General features: G+C 35.6%; 1 protein-coding gene across 10 annotated transcripts in view; it reads left to right on the plus strand.

The window, feature by feature from the left end:
• SLC4A10 (solute carrier family 4 member 10) overlaps positions 1-19,242 on the plus strand; it is a 370,258-nt gene that overhangs the window by 215,578 nt on the left and 135,438 nt on the right. For all 10 annotated transcript variants that reach the window (XM_063648250.1, XM_063648248.1, XM_063648255.1 and 7 more), the window contains one exon: positions 9,492-9,630. In XM_063648250.1, the coding sequence (XP_063504320.1) occupies positions 9,492-9,630 (139 nt within the window). The remainder of the gene's footprint in view (positions 1-9,491; positions 9,631-19,242) is intronic.

The following is a 19,242-nucleotide window of genomic DNA, read 5'->3' on the forward strand; positions in this document are numbered from 1 at the left end:
TGAAATATTAATCTAAACATTTTTACGATTTTTCCATCCATTTTCATAACATGCCAGTGTTATATTTAGTTTAATAGGCTAAGGTTACCTTTCATATTGATGGATTTACTCTGAACTTCTAGCTGCTCTTAAGGTAGCTGTGAGGTTTTTTTTTTTTTTTTTTTTTTTTTTTTTTTTTTTTTTTTTTACTGTTATTGTAATTACAGTTACAGAATAAGACTGGAAACTTTGAGCAAGCTTATTTTCTGTTTTTTTAAAAAAACCAGAAACAAACAAGCTGACCTGTTGATGAGATATATTTTATTACCCTACTTTACCCAGAAAGCTATGCATAAAGTTCATACAAGATAAAATTTAAAAAAAAGCCAAAAGTGTACAAAATACTCTTAGTTTCATCTTTTAAATAAACTAATATTTGTTAAACCTTTGATATTTACTGAGGATATAGCAGTGAATAAAACAAACATGGTTTCTGCCTTTATATTTCATCCATTCTAGCAAAGAGATAGATGTAAAATCAATTATTGCACAATTAATTATTAGTTGCAATTGTGACAAGTAGATCAAGAGATGTAGGATGCTATAAGTTAGGATGCTGGGGGCCTGATTTGTTTGTATATGAATATGCTTAGACGTGGATATGTATGTGTTCATATGTCTGTTTTACAAAGATGATTAGATAGGTGTGCCAAAGTATACTACATTTAAGCAGAGAGTAGATGTCTAAGACAGCTACAAGATTCTGAGGTAGGGAAGAGCATGATATTTTTAAGAGTCTTAAAGAAGGCTAATGTACCTAGACTGTAATAGCAAGGGAAAGACTGGCAGAAGATAAGGCTAATGAGTTAGACAAGAGTTACCACAGCTATTTATTTACACAGAAATATGACACTATATTATCATTGTGTGTTTATTTTTCACCTTTGCCCTCTGAAATCCTCTCAATTATGACTTAGATGTAACCTAATTATTTCAATAAATTATTAATTGGTTAATTTTCATATATGAAATGATTAATATTATAGATTTCAGTAATTGCTCTATACTTGTTACTGATTTACTAATTCTTTTGTGTTTTAAAAAGTTTAAAACATACCAGTTGTTTTACTGAACTAACATTGAATTCATGATTTTTTTAATGACTAAGCCTTTGTCATCATTCAATAAAGTTTTATAATTTTTATCACAAATATACTACATAATTTTGCTGGATTTATTCCTAATCTTATATTTTTCTTCTAAGGTAAATGAATTTTTTTCTGGCTAGACTAATAGTTTTTGCTGCCATATAGGACTAGTATGGATTTTCTGTTTAAAACCTAATAAAGATTTCTAGGTAACAATCATATAATCTGTACAAAATATGATGAAAAAGGAAATAATGAAAGCAAAATCCCAAGAATTCTTTTTCCCCCCTCAAAGAATGTGTTGAAGAATGGGCAAATAAAATCGGGAATATTTAGAGGTAGGAAGGTAGTGAAAAGGTTCACAAAGAAGTTTCAATTTCAACAAAAAGCTTTTAATTCAAAGATTTTTCTTTCTTTTTCTGAGAGTGATCAGAACATGAAGATGGCTGTTGGGAGACAAATCTCCATGTATCTCTTATGTTCCCAAACATCTTTTGGGCAAAGGCACTAAGTGCCTTTGTGCCTGTCTGCCTTTACAAGTATGTTTGTATCGTGAACACACTAGGAAGATATAGATAGTGTCTCTCTCTGGAGCAAAGGGTAGGTTTTTTATCTTTATACAGTAAAGATAATGTCTCCTTATGGGGCAACAATCAGTGAGGATTATTGTCCATTAAGAAAGACTTGAGTTCCTTACCTTGGTTCTCCCCTGTCACACATCCCGCTGCATGTGCAGCATCTCCTGGCGCTTTGCACACCCTTCTGTGGGAGTTGGGGCTCAGAATGCAACACAAATGATGATACTCTAGGTACTACTATTCTGTGCATAATAAATTGTCTTTTGTCTCTGACTCAAGAGTCTCATGGCTTTTGCTAGCATCCATAAAACTGGCAGGGCAAATGCTGATACCCTTCACAATTCTTGGCAGTGTTGGCAGTGAGGAAGGGATATTGACAGAGACATGGCTTTTGGAGAAAGAAGGATGATGACCTCACAGCTAATTAATAGACTTTGAAAGAAGTCCATTGGTATTGGCAGCAAACTTGTGGACCAAATTGTCTAGTAAGCAAAGCAATAAATATTCTTCTGCTCTATTGCTCATTAATGAGGAGGATTTGGGGAGGTAGTTGCAAGCGGAGAACCAGGCAATAGATATGGTTTAACTGTCCTTTAGGCAGGGAGATTACAGTCTGGCAGTAGTCTCAAGTTCACCTATTGTAACAATTAGTACTTAGATTCATTTGGGCTGTGGGGTGGGGAGAGAGGAGCAAGTTTGCATTTTCTTTTTTTGTTGTTGTTTTGTTTTGTTTTGTTTTGTTTTTCAGACGGAGTCTCATTCTGTCGCCCAGGCTGGAGTGCAGTGGTGCGATCTCAGCTTACTGCAAGCTCCACCTCCCAGGTTCACGCCATTCTCTTGCCTCTGCCTCCCAAGTAGCTGGGATTACAGGCGCCTGCCACCACGCCTGGCTAATTTTTTGTGTTTTTAGTAGAGATGGGGTTTCACCGTGTTAGCCAGGATGGTCTCGATCTCCTGACCTCGTGATCTGCCCGCCTCGGTCTCCCAAAGTGCTGTGCTGGGATTACAGGCGTGAGCCACCGGGCCTGGCCGCATTTTCTTTCAGACAACAATGTTAGAGATACATACCTACAGTGAGCATGAGAGGAAAATTTATGACTATTATGTACAGAAACCAGGCAAATTATTAGAAATTTGGCTGATTTTCTTGGAAAATGAGTGAGGTGGGTCATGGAATGTTGGTAACAGGAGAATGGCCAAAACTGGGATATCTTTTTTGCTCAGACTCTCCTACCATCATGCCAACTTGTAATCCATCTGGAGATGACAGTAGAAAGTCTTGGAATTTTCTGTAATGGGTTCTATCTGCTGTAAAATAACTTTGGCCCTTTTATGGAGATTTCTCTGAAAGAGACAAAATCAAGGGGAAACTGTAGATGAGGCATTAATTAGTATTGCACTCTTACAGCCCCAGATTGGTTTTGTAATGCTAACATAAGTGACCCCCTGGAGAATGAAAAGGTCAACAAAGAAATTTAGATAAATTCTTGTGGTCAGCCTGAAGTTCTAGAAAAGTTCGGTAACCCTTATGTTGGAATCAGGCAAGAACTTAATAAATGTTGTATTGATAGTAGGGCAGCAAGCACATCTAGTCTGAGGATGTTGTTGCTGTTACAGCCAATTAGTTTATTCTAGACACACCATGTGACCCTTGAAACTAATCTATTTATGTATTCAGATTTCTGAACCATTCACAGTCAGAGAGTCATGCACTTTTTAATCCCCAAAGCCATGCAACAATTGGCTGATAATCAAGGTATCTGATAGACCTTCCACATTTCCTATCATCCATGGGCATCTGGTATTGTTAAATGTTGGAAGGGCTTCTTCAAAAATTAAAAAAAGTTTCCAGCTCTGCCTCTCTCACCTCCTTCTGGTGCACACATATAAGTAAGATGGTTTGGTCACTGAATGTGGCTTCTTCAGAAATAGATCATCTCCTCTCAGCCTCTATGTGGATAATAATAGAGATGAAAGGGTTAAGATTTTATACAAACTTATATTGAAAAATCAGTGTTCCACCATGACCATTTCTGGGCATAATGCGTTATTTCTTTCTTATTACAGAAACCTCAGGCCAGCCTGATTGGTACATCCTCCAAGTGGTAGTCCAGCTAAAGGGAGGCCTCAGGAATTTTTATTTAATTATTGTATAGCTAACTGGATATGCTTGTTGGCTTCATTTGGTCCTACATTGTAAGAGTAGTAACCATTTAGTTGAGTACATTGCTTGCCAAGACCCCCTACAATTGCCCAAATGTACCACTAATGTAGGGGACATAATGAGTCTCTGTAAATTTTATAAAAATGCCCTTTTCTCCCTTATTCTGACCCTTCCCAAAAAAAGGTTTGGGTATGATAGAGGATGGTTAGAAAAAAAGTGAAATTATAGCTACCGGAATGGAACACACTCTGCGTTTCAGGTGCAGGAGTAAAATCAATGATCTTTCAGAACTTCCCCTGGAGCCTCCCACATAAAGAAAAGTCCTTGATATGAGTCTCTCAAGCTGTGGTAAATGCTTTAAATGTAATTGCCTGCTGGCTTAACATTCTTCATCAGATGTCTCTGCCTGCATTTTGATCATCATTGCTTTTAACCTTGAGGAGAAGTATATTAGAAACATCAAGGAAAGATCCTTTATCACCTACACACACACACACACACACACACACACACACACATATACATACACACACACACAAAAAAAAAAACCTATTAACACCTTTGGGTGTCTTCTTTACCCCTCTTTCTATAACCGTCAATCACTCATTCCATGGGATGGATGAATGCCATGTAGTGGCTGGCATGGATAAATAGATCAGATTGGACTGACTGTCCCCAAGCAGTTTCTCTAAAAAACAGGGATAATCTCAATTATCTGAACTGAACTGAGAACCCCAAAGCCAACTAGCTGGCCTGGAGGCCCTGTTGGAGACATTGCCAACCTGTGTCTTCTAACTGATATCAGTTCATTTTTGGGTCACAGTCATTGTAAATAACATGTTCTTTCTAGGGCCATTGTGTGCACTCTTAAGACTATATGTCTTTTTTTTTTTTTTTTTTTTTTTTGAGATGGAGTCTTGCTCTGTCGCCCAGGCTGGAGAGCAATAGCGTAATCTTGGCTCACTGCAACCCCCACCTGCCGGGTTCAAGCAATTCTTTTGCCTCAGTCTCCTGAGTATCTGAGACTACAGGCACGTGCCACCATGCCCAGCTAATTTTTTGTATTTTTAGTAGAGGTGAGGTTTTGCCATGCTGGCCAGGCTGGTCTTGAACTCCTGATCTTGTGATCCATCCACCTTGGCCTCCCAAAGTGCTGGGATTACAGTCATGAGCCACTGTGCCTGGCCAAGACTGCATGTCTTATGTCCAAATCATGCATTATTTTCCCTCCCTATCAAAAACATAGTGACTTGAACCACAGGGATGGTCATAAGAGACCTTTGAATGTTTAAGCAAACACCACCGGTAGATTATGTAAGCTTCAGACGATTTTGGAGAGAACTCCAAAATCTACACTTGGCTATGAGGATGAGCTTCCTGGAGGGATAATTGACTTATTAGTTTTGTGTGCCCTACAGGCAGTTATCCCTACAATGGTAATCATCAAATTAGAAAAATTGCTAAGACATTTGCCCCTGAATTTAATCTAAAAGATTAATGATACAATTCCAGTCTTCTTTAGCCTCAGTTCCTGGACTAAGGTTTTTATGGATGATAGGATTGCCCTCGGCTACCTCCTTGTGGTCCAAGGAAGAGACTGTGCAATTGCTTATACATCTTGCTGTACCTGATCTAATGCCTCCGGCCAAGTGGAAAGGTTAATATAGAAACTTAAGGAGAAAGTCACATGGCTTTGTAAAGGAAACTTTTATGGTTTGGGGGATTTATTCAGTTGGTTGCGTTCAGCAGCTGAATACATCGGCAGTGTGGTTGAGGTATATACTGTAGATTGGTCCCATCCTTCTGCTTTGAGTCCTGTTGATAGTAACCTTAAGTAAAGACATGTATGAGACAAAGTGGATGAATTTGTTTCCAGCATGTATTGGTTAGATTTATCAGTGACTGATGGCGTATTTATGGGAAAATTAGAGAAAAGGTGATGTCAAAACAAGCTGTGGCTATTGTTGATGACCGTTCTCAGTTGATTCTGCTGTCAGTATATCAGAAGCAGAAGAGAAAGAATATGAAGCAAACAGACAAACAGAAAACTATGGAAGACATAATTGAAGACAGGTGTGGTGGCTCATGCCTGTAATCCCAGCACTTCGGGAAGCTGAGGCGGGCAGATCACTTGAGGTCAGGAGTTTGAGACCAGCCTGGCCAACATGGCAAAACCCCATCTCTACTAAAAATACAAAAATTAGCTGGGTGTGGTGGTGCATGCCTGTAATCCCAGCTACTTGGGAGGCTGAGGCAGGAGAATCATTTGAACCTGGGAGGCAGAGGTTGCAGTGACCAGAGATCACACCACTGCACTCCAGTCTGTGTGATAGAGTGAAGAAAGAAAGAAAAGAAAGAGAGAGAGAGAGAGAGAGACAGAAATAAAGAAAGAAAGAAAGAAAGAAAGAAAGAGAAAGAAAGAAAGAAAGAAAGAAAAGAAAGGAAAGAAAGAAAGGAAAGAAAGAAAAGAAAAGAAAAGAATAGAAAGAAAGAAAATTCCTGGAAAAAAAACCCCATAAACTTACACACTCAAGAAGCTCAGGTTCCCACAGGATAAATGCTAAAATAAACAAACAAACACCAAAACAAAACCCCAAATCCCAAAATTATTAAAAAGTATCTTAACTAAGCTTCTGAAAACTAAAAACAAAGAAAAGATTCTAATAGTAGCCAGAGAAAAATGGAACAATGATCCCAATGATTGCAGATTTCTCATTAAGAAACATGAAGGCTAAAAGGAAATGGAACAGCATTTGAGAATGCTGAGAGAACATTTAGTCCAGGATTCTATACCCAGTGACATATCCTTTAGGCATGAAGGTTAAATAAAGGCATTCTCAGACTAAGGGAAATTGACATCATACTTACTCATGAAAGACTGTTTTTCCCCTATGACCGGGAACAAAGTAAGCATGGCCACTCTCACCACTGCCAGTTAATATTGTACTGGAATTCTAGCTGGTATAATAATAAATAAATAAATAAAGAGAGAAAGAGTTTGGAAAGGAAAAAATAAAATGGTTCATATTCACATATACATGATCATCTACCTGGAAAATTCCATGGAACCTACAAAAAAAATTAGAAATAATAAGTAAGTTTAATAAGGTTGAAGGATACAAGGTCACATTAAAATAAATCACATTTCTCTACACTAGCATTAAAAATTGGAAACAAATTAAAAAATATAATAGCCTCAAGAAATGAAATATCTAGATATAAATTTAACGAAGCAGGTAGAAGATCTGTGTTCTGGAAATTATAAAACCTGATAAAATAAATATTTTGAAATGAAAGAAGACCTAAATAAATGAAGATACACATAGTTTCCATGGACTGGAAAAATCTATACAGTTAAGATACTATTCTCCCTAAATTGATCCATAGATTTAGTGCAATATCAATCAAATTCCAAGCAGGAATTTTGTAGATACAGAAAAACTTGTTCTAAAATGTATATTGAAAGGCAAAAAGATTAGAATAGCCAAACAGTTTTGAAAAAGAAGAGCAAAGTTGGGAGACTCATACCATCTGACTTTAAGAATTACTCTAAAGCTACAGTAATCAAAAAAATGTGGTATTGTCAAAGGAACAGAAAAAGCAATGAACTAAATGTTTGTGTTCCCCCAAAACTCATTTGTTGATATTCTAACCCCAATACGATGGTATTAGGAGATTGGGCCTTTGGGGTGAAATTAGGTCATGAGGGTGAAGCCCTTATGATTGGGATTAGTGCCCTTATAAAATGAACCTCAGAGAGCTCTCTTAGCCTTTTCTACCACGTGATATTACAAGGAGAAAACAGCAGTTTGCAACCCAGAATAAGTCCTTCACTAGAACCTAACCATGCTGGCAACCTGATTTCAGACATCCAGGCTTCAGAACTGCAAGAAATAAATTTCTGTTGTTTATAAGCCACTCAGTCTATGGTATTTTGTTATAGTATCCTGGACTGACTGAAATATAGGCCTAGATCAATGGAACATTTTATAAAGTCCAGAAAAACAGTCCAAACAAATATAACTAATTGATTTTTGAAAGAGGCACAAACCATGAAGAATATACTTTTTCTGTGTCTTTTATTTGGGTCTTTTCCATAAATGGTATGATATTGGAACAATTTAACATCCATATGCAAAAAATAAAACCTTGAATTAAATTTCATATCTTATGCCAAAATTAACTCAAAATGGACCATAGCTCCAAGATGTAAAATATACAAAACTTTAGAAGAAAACATAAAAGAAAATCTTTGTGACCTTTAGGCAGAGAGTTTTCAAATTTGATACCAAAACATAATCTATAACACACACACAAAAATTAGAATTTATCAAAATTTAAAATTTTTCCTCAGTGAAAGACACTGCTAAAAGAATATAAAGTCAAACTATAAATGGGGAGAAAAGACAAATGTTGCAAATCATATGTTCAAAAAATGTCATGTATCCAGAATGCATAAAGAAGTCTCAAAACTGGACAGTAAGGAACAGACAACCCAATAAAAATAAGCAAAATGTTTTCATAAACACTTTGCCAGAGAATAAATATGGATGTCAAATAAACTCAGGAAAAATTGTCAACAATAGCCATTATAGAAATGTAAAGTAACACCACAATGAAATACCACTACATAGAATGGCTACAAAACAACTGATAATACCAAGTGCTGGTGAAGATTCAGAACAACTGCAACTCTCTTGCATTGCTCCTGGGAATGCAAAATGGTACAGCCATTCTGGAAAGCAGTTTGGCAGTGTCTTATAAAGCTGAATGTAAACTTATCATATGACTAGCAATCCCACTTTTAGGTATTTACCCTAGAGAAATAAAATTTATGTTTATAACAAAGCCTACACAAGAATACTTATAGCAGTTGTATTTATAATTGGGCCAAGCACTAGAAGCCCAAATATCCTCCAGCAGGTGAATGCATAAGCCAAGAGTGGTACATTCCTACAATGGACTGTTACTCAGCTATGAAAAAGAATGAACTACTAATACACACAATGACAGATAAATCTCAAAATCTCAAAGGCATTTGCTAAGTGAATAAAGCCAGTCTCAAAAGGTTATATGCTGTGTTTCCACTTACATGACATTTTGCAAAGGCAAAGCTAGCAGCAGAGAACAGATCAGTGGTTGCTGGGGGCTACAAAAGGGAGGTAGGAATGACTACAAAGGAGGATCACAAGGGAGTTTTTTTGGTGAATAACATTCTGCATAGTTTTAGTATAAATGAATTTTATCATAATCTACTCTTCTGAATATTACCCATAAAATATACCATATATTATGAGAGAAAATGAGTATATGTGTCTGAGAAATAGAAATAGTTTCCATGAGTGTTAAAAATAATCCAAAATAATAATCATATTTTGTTTATTATTTATTATATGTATACATTAATATAATACATTTTACATATTTATTTTCCCAAATTATACTGGACTTCATGTAATGATCAATTTGGTTTTAGTTCCTGAGTTTGATTTGGATGAGTGTTGCAGTGGGGAGCAGGGGAGATGTGAGCTTGGGGTGGTGTTGAATGCAGTGACTGGGACATTTTAAGCTCAGGGTCATGGTAATACATGTTCACGGTAATACATGTCTCTGATTTTTTAGACACCCCATCACAGAGGGTACAGTTTATTCTTGGAACCGAGGATGATGACGAGGAACACATTCCTCATGACCTTTTCACAGAACTGGATGAGATTTGTTGGCGTGAAGGTGAGGATGCTGAGTGGCGAGAAACAGCCAGGTGAGGATTTTTGTTAAAGGGTGAAGGTATACTAAAGAATTTTCATGTTACTAGAAAAAGATTTCTAATGCAACAATTTTGCAAACATCCATGATTGCTGCTGATTTTAGAAGCTGCTCATCTAGCCTGAGCATATCCTATAACGGGATATGGGTCAGAAAGAAATCTGAAGGCAGTAATTACAGTAAACGGTGATGCAGAGCCAGCAACAGCTGCAGTCTTAAAGATAAACAGTAACATAATTTGTGTGTCATCAACAAAACAAAAGAAATCTAAAAGTAGCTTATTTCTATTTTTTCAGCTGCTGGCTTGCACCTAAATTTATGATATTATATGATAACTTGAAAGTGGGCTTTTTTTAAAAGAAAGGGAAAATATTATGATAAGATGCTTTATGTATAGTCCTGGATTTCATGTGCTCTTTCATGAGGATAAAAATAATTTGTAATATGTTTCTAGGATATGCATACATTTAAGCATAGTGGTTTTTTAAAATATCTTTTAAAGTCACTTTTCCTATCATTTGTAATTAAGATTTTTACATTGCTATATGATTGATAGAGTTCTGTAAAGTTGGAATTAAATTTTGTGTTTACTTTTCATTCATCCTTTCTGATTTGCTCAGTTAACAAACATTTGTAGAGTGTCCATTATGTGCCAGGTGCAATTGATATGGCACAACAACAAAAATCTTAGATCTTGCCTTAGGGATCTTGCAGTCTAATTTAGACAAGAAAACAAAGTTGTAAATGCTGTATAATGAAAGCTGTGATACAGGTGTGCACAAGAAACTGTGGGCACACCCAGGGTTGTCATTTACCCACTGTTTCACAAATTTTAATGTGACTACCAATTCCCTGGAATGTTGTTTAAAATGTAGACTTAGTAGGCCTCAGGCATAGAGTCAGACCATGAGGATGTCGTGTAAAAGGTTTTGGGTTTGAGAACCAAACTTTGAGTGGCAGTTATCTAAACCACAAGGTGAAAGAGAGGATCAGGGTAGCTTCCCTGGAGAAGGTGATTCTTGAGCTAGCTCTTGTGAGTTGGGTTGGAGTTAGCTAGGCGGAAAAGCAGAGGGGATAGTATTCTAGGCAGAGATAGCAGGACGTGCTTAAATATATCATTGACACAGGTTTAGTGTTTATTTATTTATTTATTTATTTATTTATTTGTCTGAGACAGAGTCTCACTCTGTCCCCCAGGCTGGAGTGCAGTGGCGAGATCTTGGCTCATTGCAACCTCCGCCTCCCTGGTTCAAGCGATTCTCCTGCCCCAGCCTCCCTAGTAGCTGGGACCACAGGCGTCTGCCACCGCACCCAGCTAATTTTTGTATTTTTAGTAGAGACAGGGTTTCATCATGTTGGCCAGGCTGGTCTCGAACTCCTGACCTCAAGTCATCTACCTGCCTCAGCCTCCCGAAGTGCTGGGATTGCAGGTGTGAGCCACCATGCCCCTGCCGACACAGGTTTTATTGTTTTGTTAGGCTATCTCTTCCATTGTAGGACAGCTTTATTGTTAGAAAGTCTTTATCTTAAGCATATTTATTAGTGGTCCTCAGATTGCAATTGCTGTCTGAAAGCCACAGTAATTCCATTGGATCATGTTAAACTTGTAGCTGCATTTATTCATTGACTTTACTCAGTGTAGAAATAAATGCTCAATTATGAAAATGAATGTTGTGAATAACACTGGCCCAGTTAATTCTTGTTTGATATATTTTCAGTGGTCTTTACAGCTCTCCTTTATTTAAAAAATACTGAAAACGAGACAACCAAAATGGCTATCAACTAGTTTATCCTTATTAACATTTTAAAGTAAATAAAACCAATAACTGCCAGTATTTAAAATTCACAAGGTATAGGATGGCAGAAAAGTAAAAGTACTTCTCTATGCTTATTCAGAGTATCTCTTTTCAAAAGTAATCACTGTTAATCTTTTTTGTGCATCTTTCCCCCCAAATTTAATAGCGAAATCTGCGTGTAAATATATGCCCTTTTAAATTTACACAATAGGGATTATATAATATACAGTGTTCATATCTTATCTTTTTCACTTAATATATTTGGAACATTTTCCATATCAGCAGTTCAAATTTATATCATCTATTCGATGATTGCATTGCATTCAATTATATGGATGAACTTTCATTTATTTATTTATCAGTTAGTCTTGATAGACATTTAGGTTGTTTATTTTTTTCCATAAAAACCACTGCAATGATTGCTCACACAAATATTTTGTCATTATTTTGTAGGTATTTCTGTAAAGTGAATTTCTAACAATGGCAACATATGTAGCAAAGAGAGCAGACATTTTTTACTTTGATAAATACTGTAAACTTACCTTCATAAAATGTTTTTGTAATTTACACTTCTATCAACAGTGTATGAGAGTGCTTATTTCCTCCACATCGTTTCACAGTAAATTATCAAACTGCTTAAAATGTCTTTTCCAGTTTTATAAATAAAACATAAATCTCATTGTTTTCATTTGATTATTCAAATTATTAGTGAGGTTCAACATCTTTTCATATGTTTTTATGTTTTTATTTTTTTCATGTGAACAAACTATTCATTTCCTTTATTTGTTTTATGTCAAATCATTCATCATTTTCTTTATTTGCCTTTTGGAACACTTTAAATTGGTGGCATGTTATTCAGTATGAACTAACCTTTTTAATAAAATAATTTACATAAGTTTCCTCATAATGTTTTGTATTGTAATATTTTAAATATAGACTTAAATTTAAAATAGTTTTTATGTAACCTGGTACATATTAAGATTAAGAGAATTCTACCTTACTTTTTGTCCCAACTGCATCAAAAACTACGTGGTAGTTTTAGAAATATGTAATACATGTGCTCATCTTTTTTATTTGGTGACAGAAAGGGAATATAAGATCATTTTTTCTACAGATTAGTGATATAATGCTTTTTTATGATTTTGATAAGGAAGTTAAAGTGCCTCCCTCCCTGTTTAAGACCAGAAGCATCTGTCTGCCACAAGTTACAAGGAACAGATGTTCCTGCATGACTTGAAGGAAGATCTGGTGATTGTGGTGACTAGACAGCTCTGGTTAGTTAGAGTCTCTTTAACCTATTGCTAAGAAGTATTTTTTTGAAGCATTTCTTTTAGAGTTCCTTCTTTACCCTCATACTACATAATAGAGCTGAAAAGTAAAATTGGAATATATATTTGGGCAAGAGTAACTCACTTATTCTTATAGTGGTTGGTGATTTTTCATCTTACAGATCAAACAGTGACCCATTCATTTTAACCAATAATTTCTTGTAACTTGCCCACTCTCATAAAGCTAGGAGATTGCAGAAGCGATACTAGAATATAGCACTCTCACTTTGTTACAGTTGAGCAGGTAGGTTTTTGTTATGCTCTAATGGCTTAACTCAATAACATGTTTGTCCTAAACCACCAAAATATATTGCTGTTGATTTGTAAAGAATAAAAAGATAATCCATTTAATTATTCACATTCTCTAATATTATTAGATGGACCTATGTTCGTAGCCAAGCTTCTAGAATCTAATGCATGGTATAGCTGTTTGAGCTTCAGGGAGACATCTGATGAGCAATGAAAATAATAACACATATTGAAGGGGAGGGTAGATGAATTTTAACTGAGACACAATGATTCAGGGAAGGGCAGAACATATTTATTGAGGATTTCAAAAAGTAACAGGTTTTAAAGTGGCAGAAGTAATTTTGTTCTGATTGCCTTAATTCATCTAAAAACGCTAATTTTTGTTAATTCATGACTCCATCTGATTTTTCACATGCAATTTAATTCTAGAAAATCATTAGCATCACCATTTAAAGCACTTCTTTCTTTTGATTAGTATTCCAGATGGGATTAATAATTTTCTACCCTCACAGCAGAAACAAAAAGGATATTTTATCAGCTCATTCCACCTGTCACATATCACATCTTGCATAATTTATGCCCACTGTCATTGCCAAGTAAAACTTAAGCAAAGTTTTAGATTTTGAAGCTAAATTTTTGAATCATAATTATTTAATAAATGTTTATAAAAACCAGCTGTTCACTTTTAAAAACCCTAAAAGAAGCCATATGAAGAGACTAATGAAATCAACACAATTACAATGTCCTGCTTATAAATAACATCTAATGTTATTAACAGAAAAGTGAGCAAAGCTACCACAGCTGTGCAATTGTGGCAACAACATGTTTGGCTCACTGTAGTTACCCTTTATAAAAGCTTCCCACAATAAACTCATAAGAGGCAAAGCAGGGGGTAGCAGTTAGGCTTCTGATACATACATGGCAGAATAGAAAAGGATTATTACATCAAAACAATTTTATTGATGCTGTGAAGGCATTTGATATTCAAAATTAGTAATGGTTTAAGTCATCTGGATTTTTTACTGGAAAATAATGTGGATTAAGAACAGGTGTGAAAATAATATGGATTAAGAACAGTTAATGTCTATAAATACTAGGTTTGGATGCATTTCATTTCCCCTTAAGATGACTATAGGTATTCTTTGATTACATGTTACTCTGTAGCTCCACCCCAGCCATGTCCCCCAACTATCCTAAAAGAGGATGTTTTTTTCTTGAGACATCCATTATTTCCCTGAAGGCTATAATTTTGGATGATATAATAACTCCTTTTGGATGATAGACTTACTCTTTTTTTGTTTGGGTAGAATCAGAGGATTAAAAATCTTAGAAAAGTTAAACTGAGTTAGTGAGAATAGAACACCCAGAAAGAGTTAAGTTCTCTAGAAAAAACCTTCTCTAGAAGCACCTAATTGGCAGAATAATTTTATTCTGTATATTTTAATATGAGTATTGTAGAGGAGATTATAATAAACTTAATCCTCAAAGAATTCATGAAACACCTATTTAATGTTGCTTAGTGGAAAGAGACTCCAATGTGCTAATCTTGGATGAAAACAGATCCAGACATACTGAAGGAAATGAAAATAATCTTCTCAGGGTTTAAATCCGCCCCTCTCCCCCGACAGAAAAGGTCGTGCAATTGGCCAACAGTTTTATTTATTTATTTTTTAGCGTTATCCATCACATCTCATTCATGCTTTGAAACTCTTGTTTGCTTTGGTTTGCTATTCAAACAAATGTCAGCAGAGTTTATTTGAAAACTGGAACAAATTGTAGCACTTTAGGTCATTAACTGCAATCAGGCATTTTGCAACTGACAGTATATTCAGTGATTACAAATCTTGAAACAGTGTCTGGTGTGTTCCCAGATCTGTTCATGTCTATCTTTGAAGAATGAAATGGGATTTAAAAGAACAGAAAAGAGAGATATAGTTATGTATTTATGTGTATGTATTATTTTTAATAGTCTCTTTAACAATATTCATTTAAATATCTCTTAAAGAATTGGCATCATTCTGGAGCTGGCATAGAGCACTGAATCTTGAAATGTTTAGTATCTTTAGTAACTTGATATTTGTAACATGTGGGCACCTTTTTATGGAAAGTACCTTCTGCCTCCTCCTATAATACTCATAAAACCTATGGGTACATCAAACCATCCATGCATATAACTTATATTTGGTCATCTTAACTAACAAACTGTTTGGAACTCCCTGAAGTTCCAAACTCTCTGAAAAGAACTCCATTCTTTTCTCAGAGAATTAAGCCCTCAACTTGAAGAAAATTATTCTAAAGGAAGGAAGAATAATTGGATTTTTTAAAATGTCATTTCAGACACATAAATCACTGGAACGGAATAGAGAACTAAGAAATAGACCAGCACAAGTAAAGCTTACTGATTTTTGACAAAAGACAAAAACTATTAAATGAAGGAAAAATAATCTTTTTGAAAAATAATGTTGGAGGAATTAGACACCTACAGGCAAAAAATTAGCCTTGATAAAAACCTCACCATGTACATAAAAATTAATTCAAAACAGTTTATAGATTTAAATTTGAAACATAAAGCCATGAAATTTTTAGAAGAAAATATAAGATAAAATCTTCAGGACCTAGGGCTAGGTGGCAAGTTTTTAGACATAACACCAAAAGCGCAATTCGTAAAAGGAAATATTTATAGATTGAACTTTACCAAAATTAAAATGTTTGTGCTGTGAAAGATTCTGTTAAGTGGATGAAAAGGCAAGCTACAGACAGAAAGTATTTGTAAACCAGATATTCAACAAAAGTGTTATATGTAGAACATATAAAGAACTCTCAAAGTTCAACAGTATGAAAATAAATCAACTAGAAAAGTGGGCAAAAGGCACAAACAGACATTTTACCAAAGAAGAGATACATATGGCAGATAGCACATGGAAAAATGTTCAGTATCATTAGTCATTAGGAAAATGCAAATTAGAACTGCTCTGAGATATTACTGCATACCTAATAGAATAATAAAAATGAAAAAATAGTCATAATAACAAATGTTGGTGAGCATTTGAAAAAACTGGATCTTTCATACATTGCTGGTGTGAATGTAAAATGGTAGAGCCACTTATGGAAAACAGTTTGACAGTTTCTGATAAAACTAAACATGCATTTACTATATGATCCAGCAATTGGACTCTTGGGCATTCATCCCAGAGAAATGAGAACATGGTCACACAAAGACCTCTGCATGAGTGTTCACAGCAAATTTATTTGTAATGACAAAACCTGCAAACAACCTGAATGTCCCCCATGGGTGACTGATTAAACAAAATGATACATCCATCTTTATAATGGAATATTACTCTGCAATAAAAAGGAACAAACTACTGATACACACAATAACTTGAATGTATATCAAGGGCATTATGCTTAGTAAAAAAGTGTCAGTCTCAAAAGGTTGCAAACTATATGATTCCATTTATATAACACCCTCAAAATGACAAAAGTATGGTGATGAAGAATAGATTAGTGGTTTCCAGGGGACAAAAATAGAGTGAGGATTGAGAATATAAAGGTGCAGCACAAGGGATTTCTTTTGTGGTGATGGAACAGCTTCATATGCTGATTGTGGTAGAGGTTACATCTATCTATACATGGGATAAAAATGCATAGAATGGAGGCAGGGCATGGTGGCTCATGCCTGTAATCCCAGCACTTTGGGTGGTCAGCTAAGGCAGGAGGATTACTTAAGGCCAAGAGTTCAAGACCAGCCTGGGTAACATAGTGAGACCCCCATCTCTATAAAAAAATACAAAAAAATATCCAGACATAGTACCTGGCTATGTTGTCCCAGCTACTTGGGAGGCTGAGATGGAAGGATCATCTGAGCCTAGGAGGTTGTGGCTGCAGTGAGCTGTGATTGCACCACTGCACTCCAGTCTGGATGACAGAGTGAGACTATGTCTCAAAAAAGTTTTTTTTAATGCATAGAACTACACACATACACACACACACACACACACACACACACACAGAGCAACACACAGAGCCCACATCTTATCAGTATTCTTTTTTTTTTCCAACTTTTATTTTAGGTTCAAGGGGTATATATGCAGGGTTGTTTCATGGGTAAACTGTGTGTTACAAGTTTGGTGTACAGATAATTTTGTCAGCTGTTAGGTAGTTTTTCAATCCTCCCACTCCTCCACCTTACCTGATAGATATTTTTTGTCACCCAATAGGTAGTTTTCGATCATCCCACTCTCCACCCTCAACTAGGCCTCAGTGTCTGTTGTTCCCTTCTTTGTGGTCCATGTGTATGCAATGTTTAGCTCCCACTTGTAAGAACATGCAGTATTTGGTTTTCTGTTCCTGCATTAATTCACTTAGGATAATGGCCTCTAGCTCCATTCATGTTGCTGCAAAGGCCATTATCTCATTTTTTATAGCTGCATATTATTGCATGGTGTATATGTACTACATTTTCTTTATACAGTCCACCACTGGTAGGCACATAGGTTGATTCCATGTCTTTGCTATTGTGAATAGTGCTGCAATGAACATACATGTGCATGTGTCTCTATGGTAGAACGATTTATATTCCATTGGTTATATACTGAGTAATAGGACTGCTGGGACGAATGATAGTTCTGTTTTAAGTTCTTTGAGAAATGTCCAGACTGCTTTCCACAGTGGCTGAACTAATTTACATTCCCACCAGCAATATATAAGCATTCCCCTTTCTCTGCAACCTCGCCAGCTTCTGTTATTTTTTGACTTTTTAGTAATAGCCATTCTGACTGGTGTGTGATGGTATCTCATTGTCGTTTTGGTTTACATTTCTGCAATGATTAGTGATACTGAGCACTTTTTCATATGCTTGTTGCTACTTGTATTAGTATGTCTTCTTTTGAGAAGTGTCTGTTAATGTCTTTTGCCCACTTTTTAAATAGGGTTGTTTGTTTTTTGCTTGTTGATTTATTTGAGTTCCTTAAAGATTCTGGATATTAGACCTTAGTCAGATGCATAGTTTACAAACATTTTCTCCTACTCTGTAGGTTGTTTACTCTGTTGATAGTTTCTTTTGCTGTGCAAAAGCTCTTTAGGTCAATTAAATTCCATTTGTCAATTTTTGTTTTTGTTGCAATTGCTTTTGACATCTTCATCATGAATTCTTTTCTTTGGCTGATGTCCAGAATGGTATTTCCTGGATTTTCTTCTAGAGTTTTTATAATTTTTGGCCTTACATTTAAGTCTTTAATTCATCTTGAGTTGACTTTTGTATATGGTGAAATGTAGGGGTCCAGTTTCAGTCTTCTGCATATGGCTAGCCAGTTATCCCAGCAGCATTTATTGAGTAGGGAGTCCTTTCCTCATTGCTTATTTTTATTGGCTTTGTTGAAGGTCAGATTGTTCTACATACGCGGCTCTATTTCTGGGTTCTTTAACCTGTTCCATTGGTCTATGTGTCTGTTTTTATACTGGTACCATGCTGTTTTGGTTACTGTAGACTTGTAGTATAGTTTGAAGTCAGGTAGTGTGATGCCCCAACTTCATTCTTTTTGTTCAGGATCACTTTGGCTATTTGGGATCTTTTTTGGTTCCATATGAATTTTAGAATTTTTTCTAATTTTGTAAAAATGCGTACTTTTTTTCTAATTTTGTAAAAATGTTATTGGTAGGTTGATAGGAATAGCATTGAATCTGTAAATTGCTTTGGGCAGTATGCCATTTTAATTTTGATTTTTTTCCTATCCACAAGCATGGAATGTTTTTCCATTTGTTTGTGTCACCTCTGATTTATTTCAGCAGTGTCTTGGAATTCTTGTTGCAGAGATCTTTTACGTCCCTGTTTAGTTGTATTCCGAGGTATTTTATGATTTTCATGGCTATTGTGAATGGGATTGCATTCTTGATTTAGCTCTCCGCTTGAATGTTATTGGTGTATATAAACATATACCATTTGCATATTGATTTTTGTATCCTAAAACTTTGATGAACTTGTTTAGCAGATCTAGGAGCCTCAGGAAGAGATTATGGGTTTCCTAGGTATAGTATCACATCATTTGCCAAGAGAGATGGTTTGACTTCCTCTTTCTCTATCTGGATGCCTTTTATTTTTTTATTCTTTTCTGCTTCTCTGGTTAGGACTTCCAGGACTTATGCTGAATAAGAGTGGTGAGAGTGGGCATACTTGTCTTGTACCAGTTTTCAAGGAGAATGCTTTCAGCTTTTGCCCATTCAGTATGATGTTGG

Source organism: Pongo pygmaeus, chromosome 11 (genome assembly GCF_028885625.2).
Source record: "Pongo pygmaeus isolate AG05252 chromosome 11, NHGRI_mPonPyg2-v2.0_pri, whole genome shotgun sequence".
NCBI classification, from domain to species: domain Eukaryota; kingdom Metazoa; phylum Chordata; class Mammalia; order Primates; family Hominidae; genus Pongo; species Pongo pygmaeus.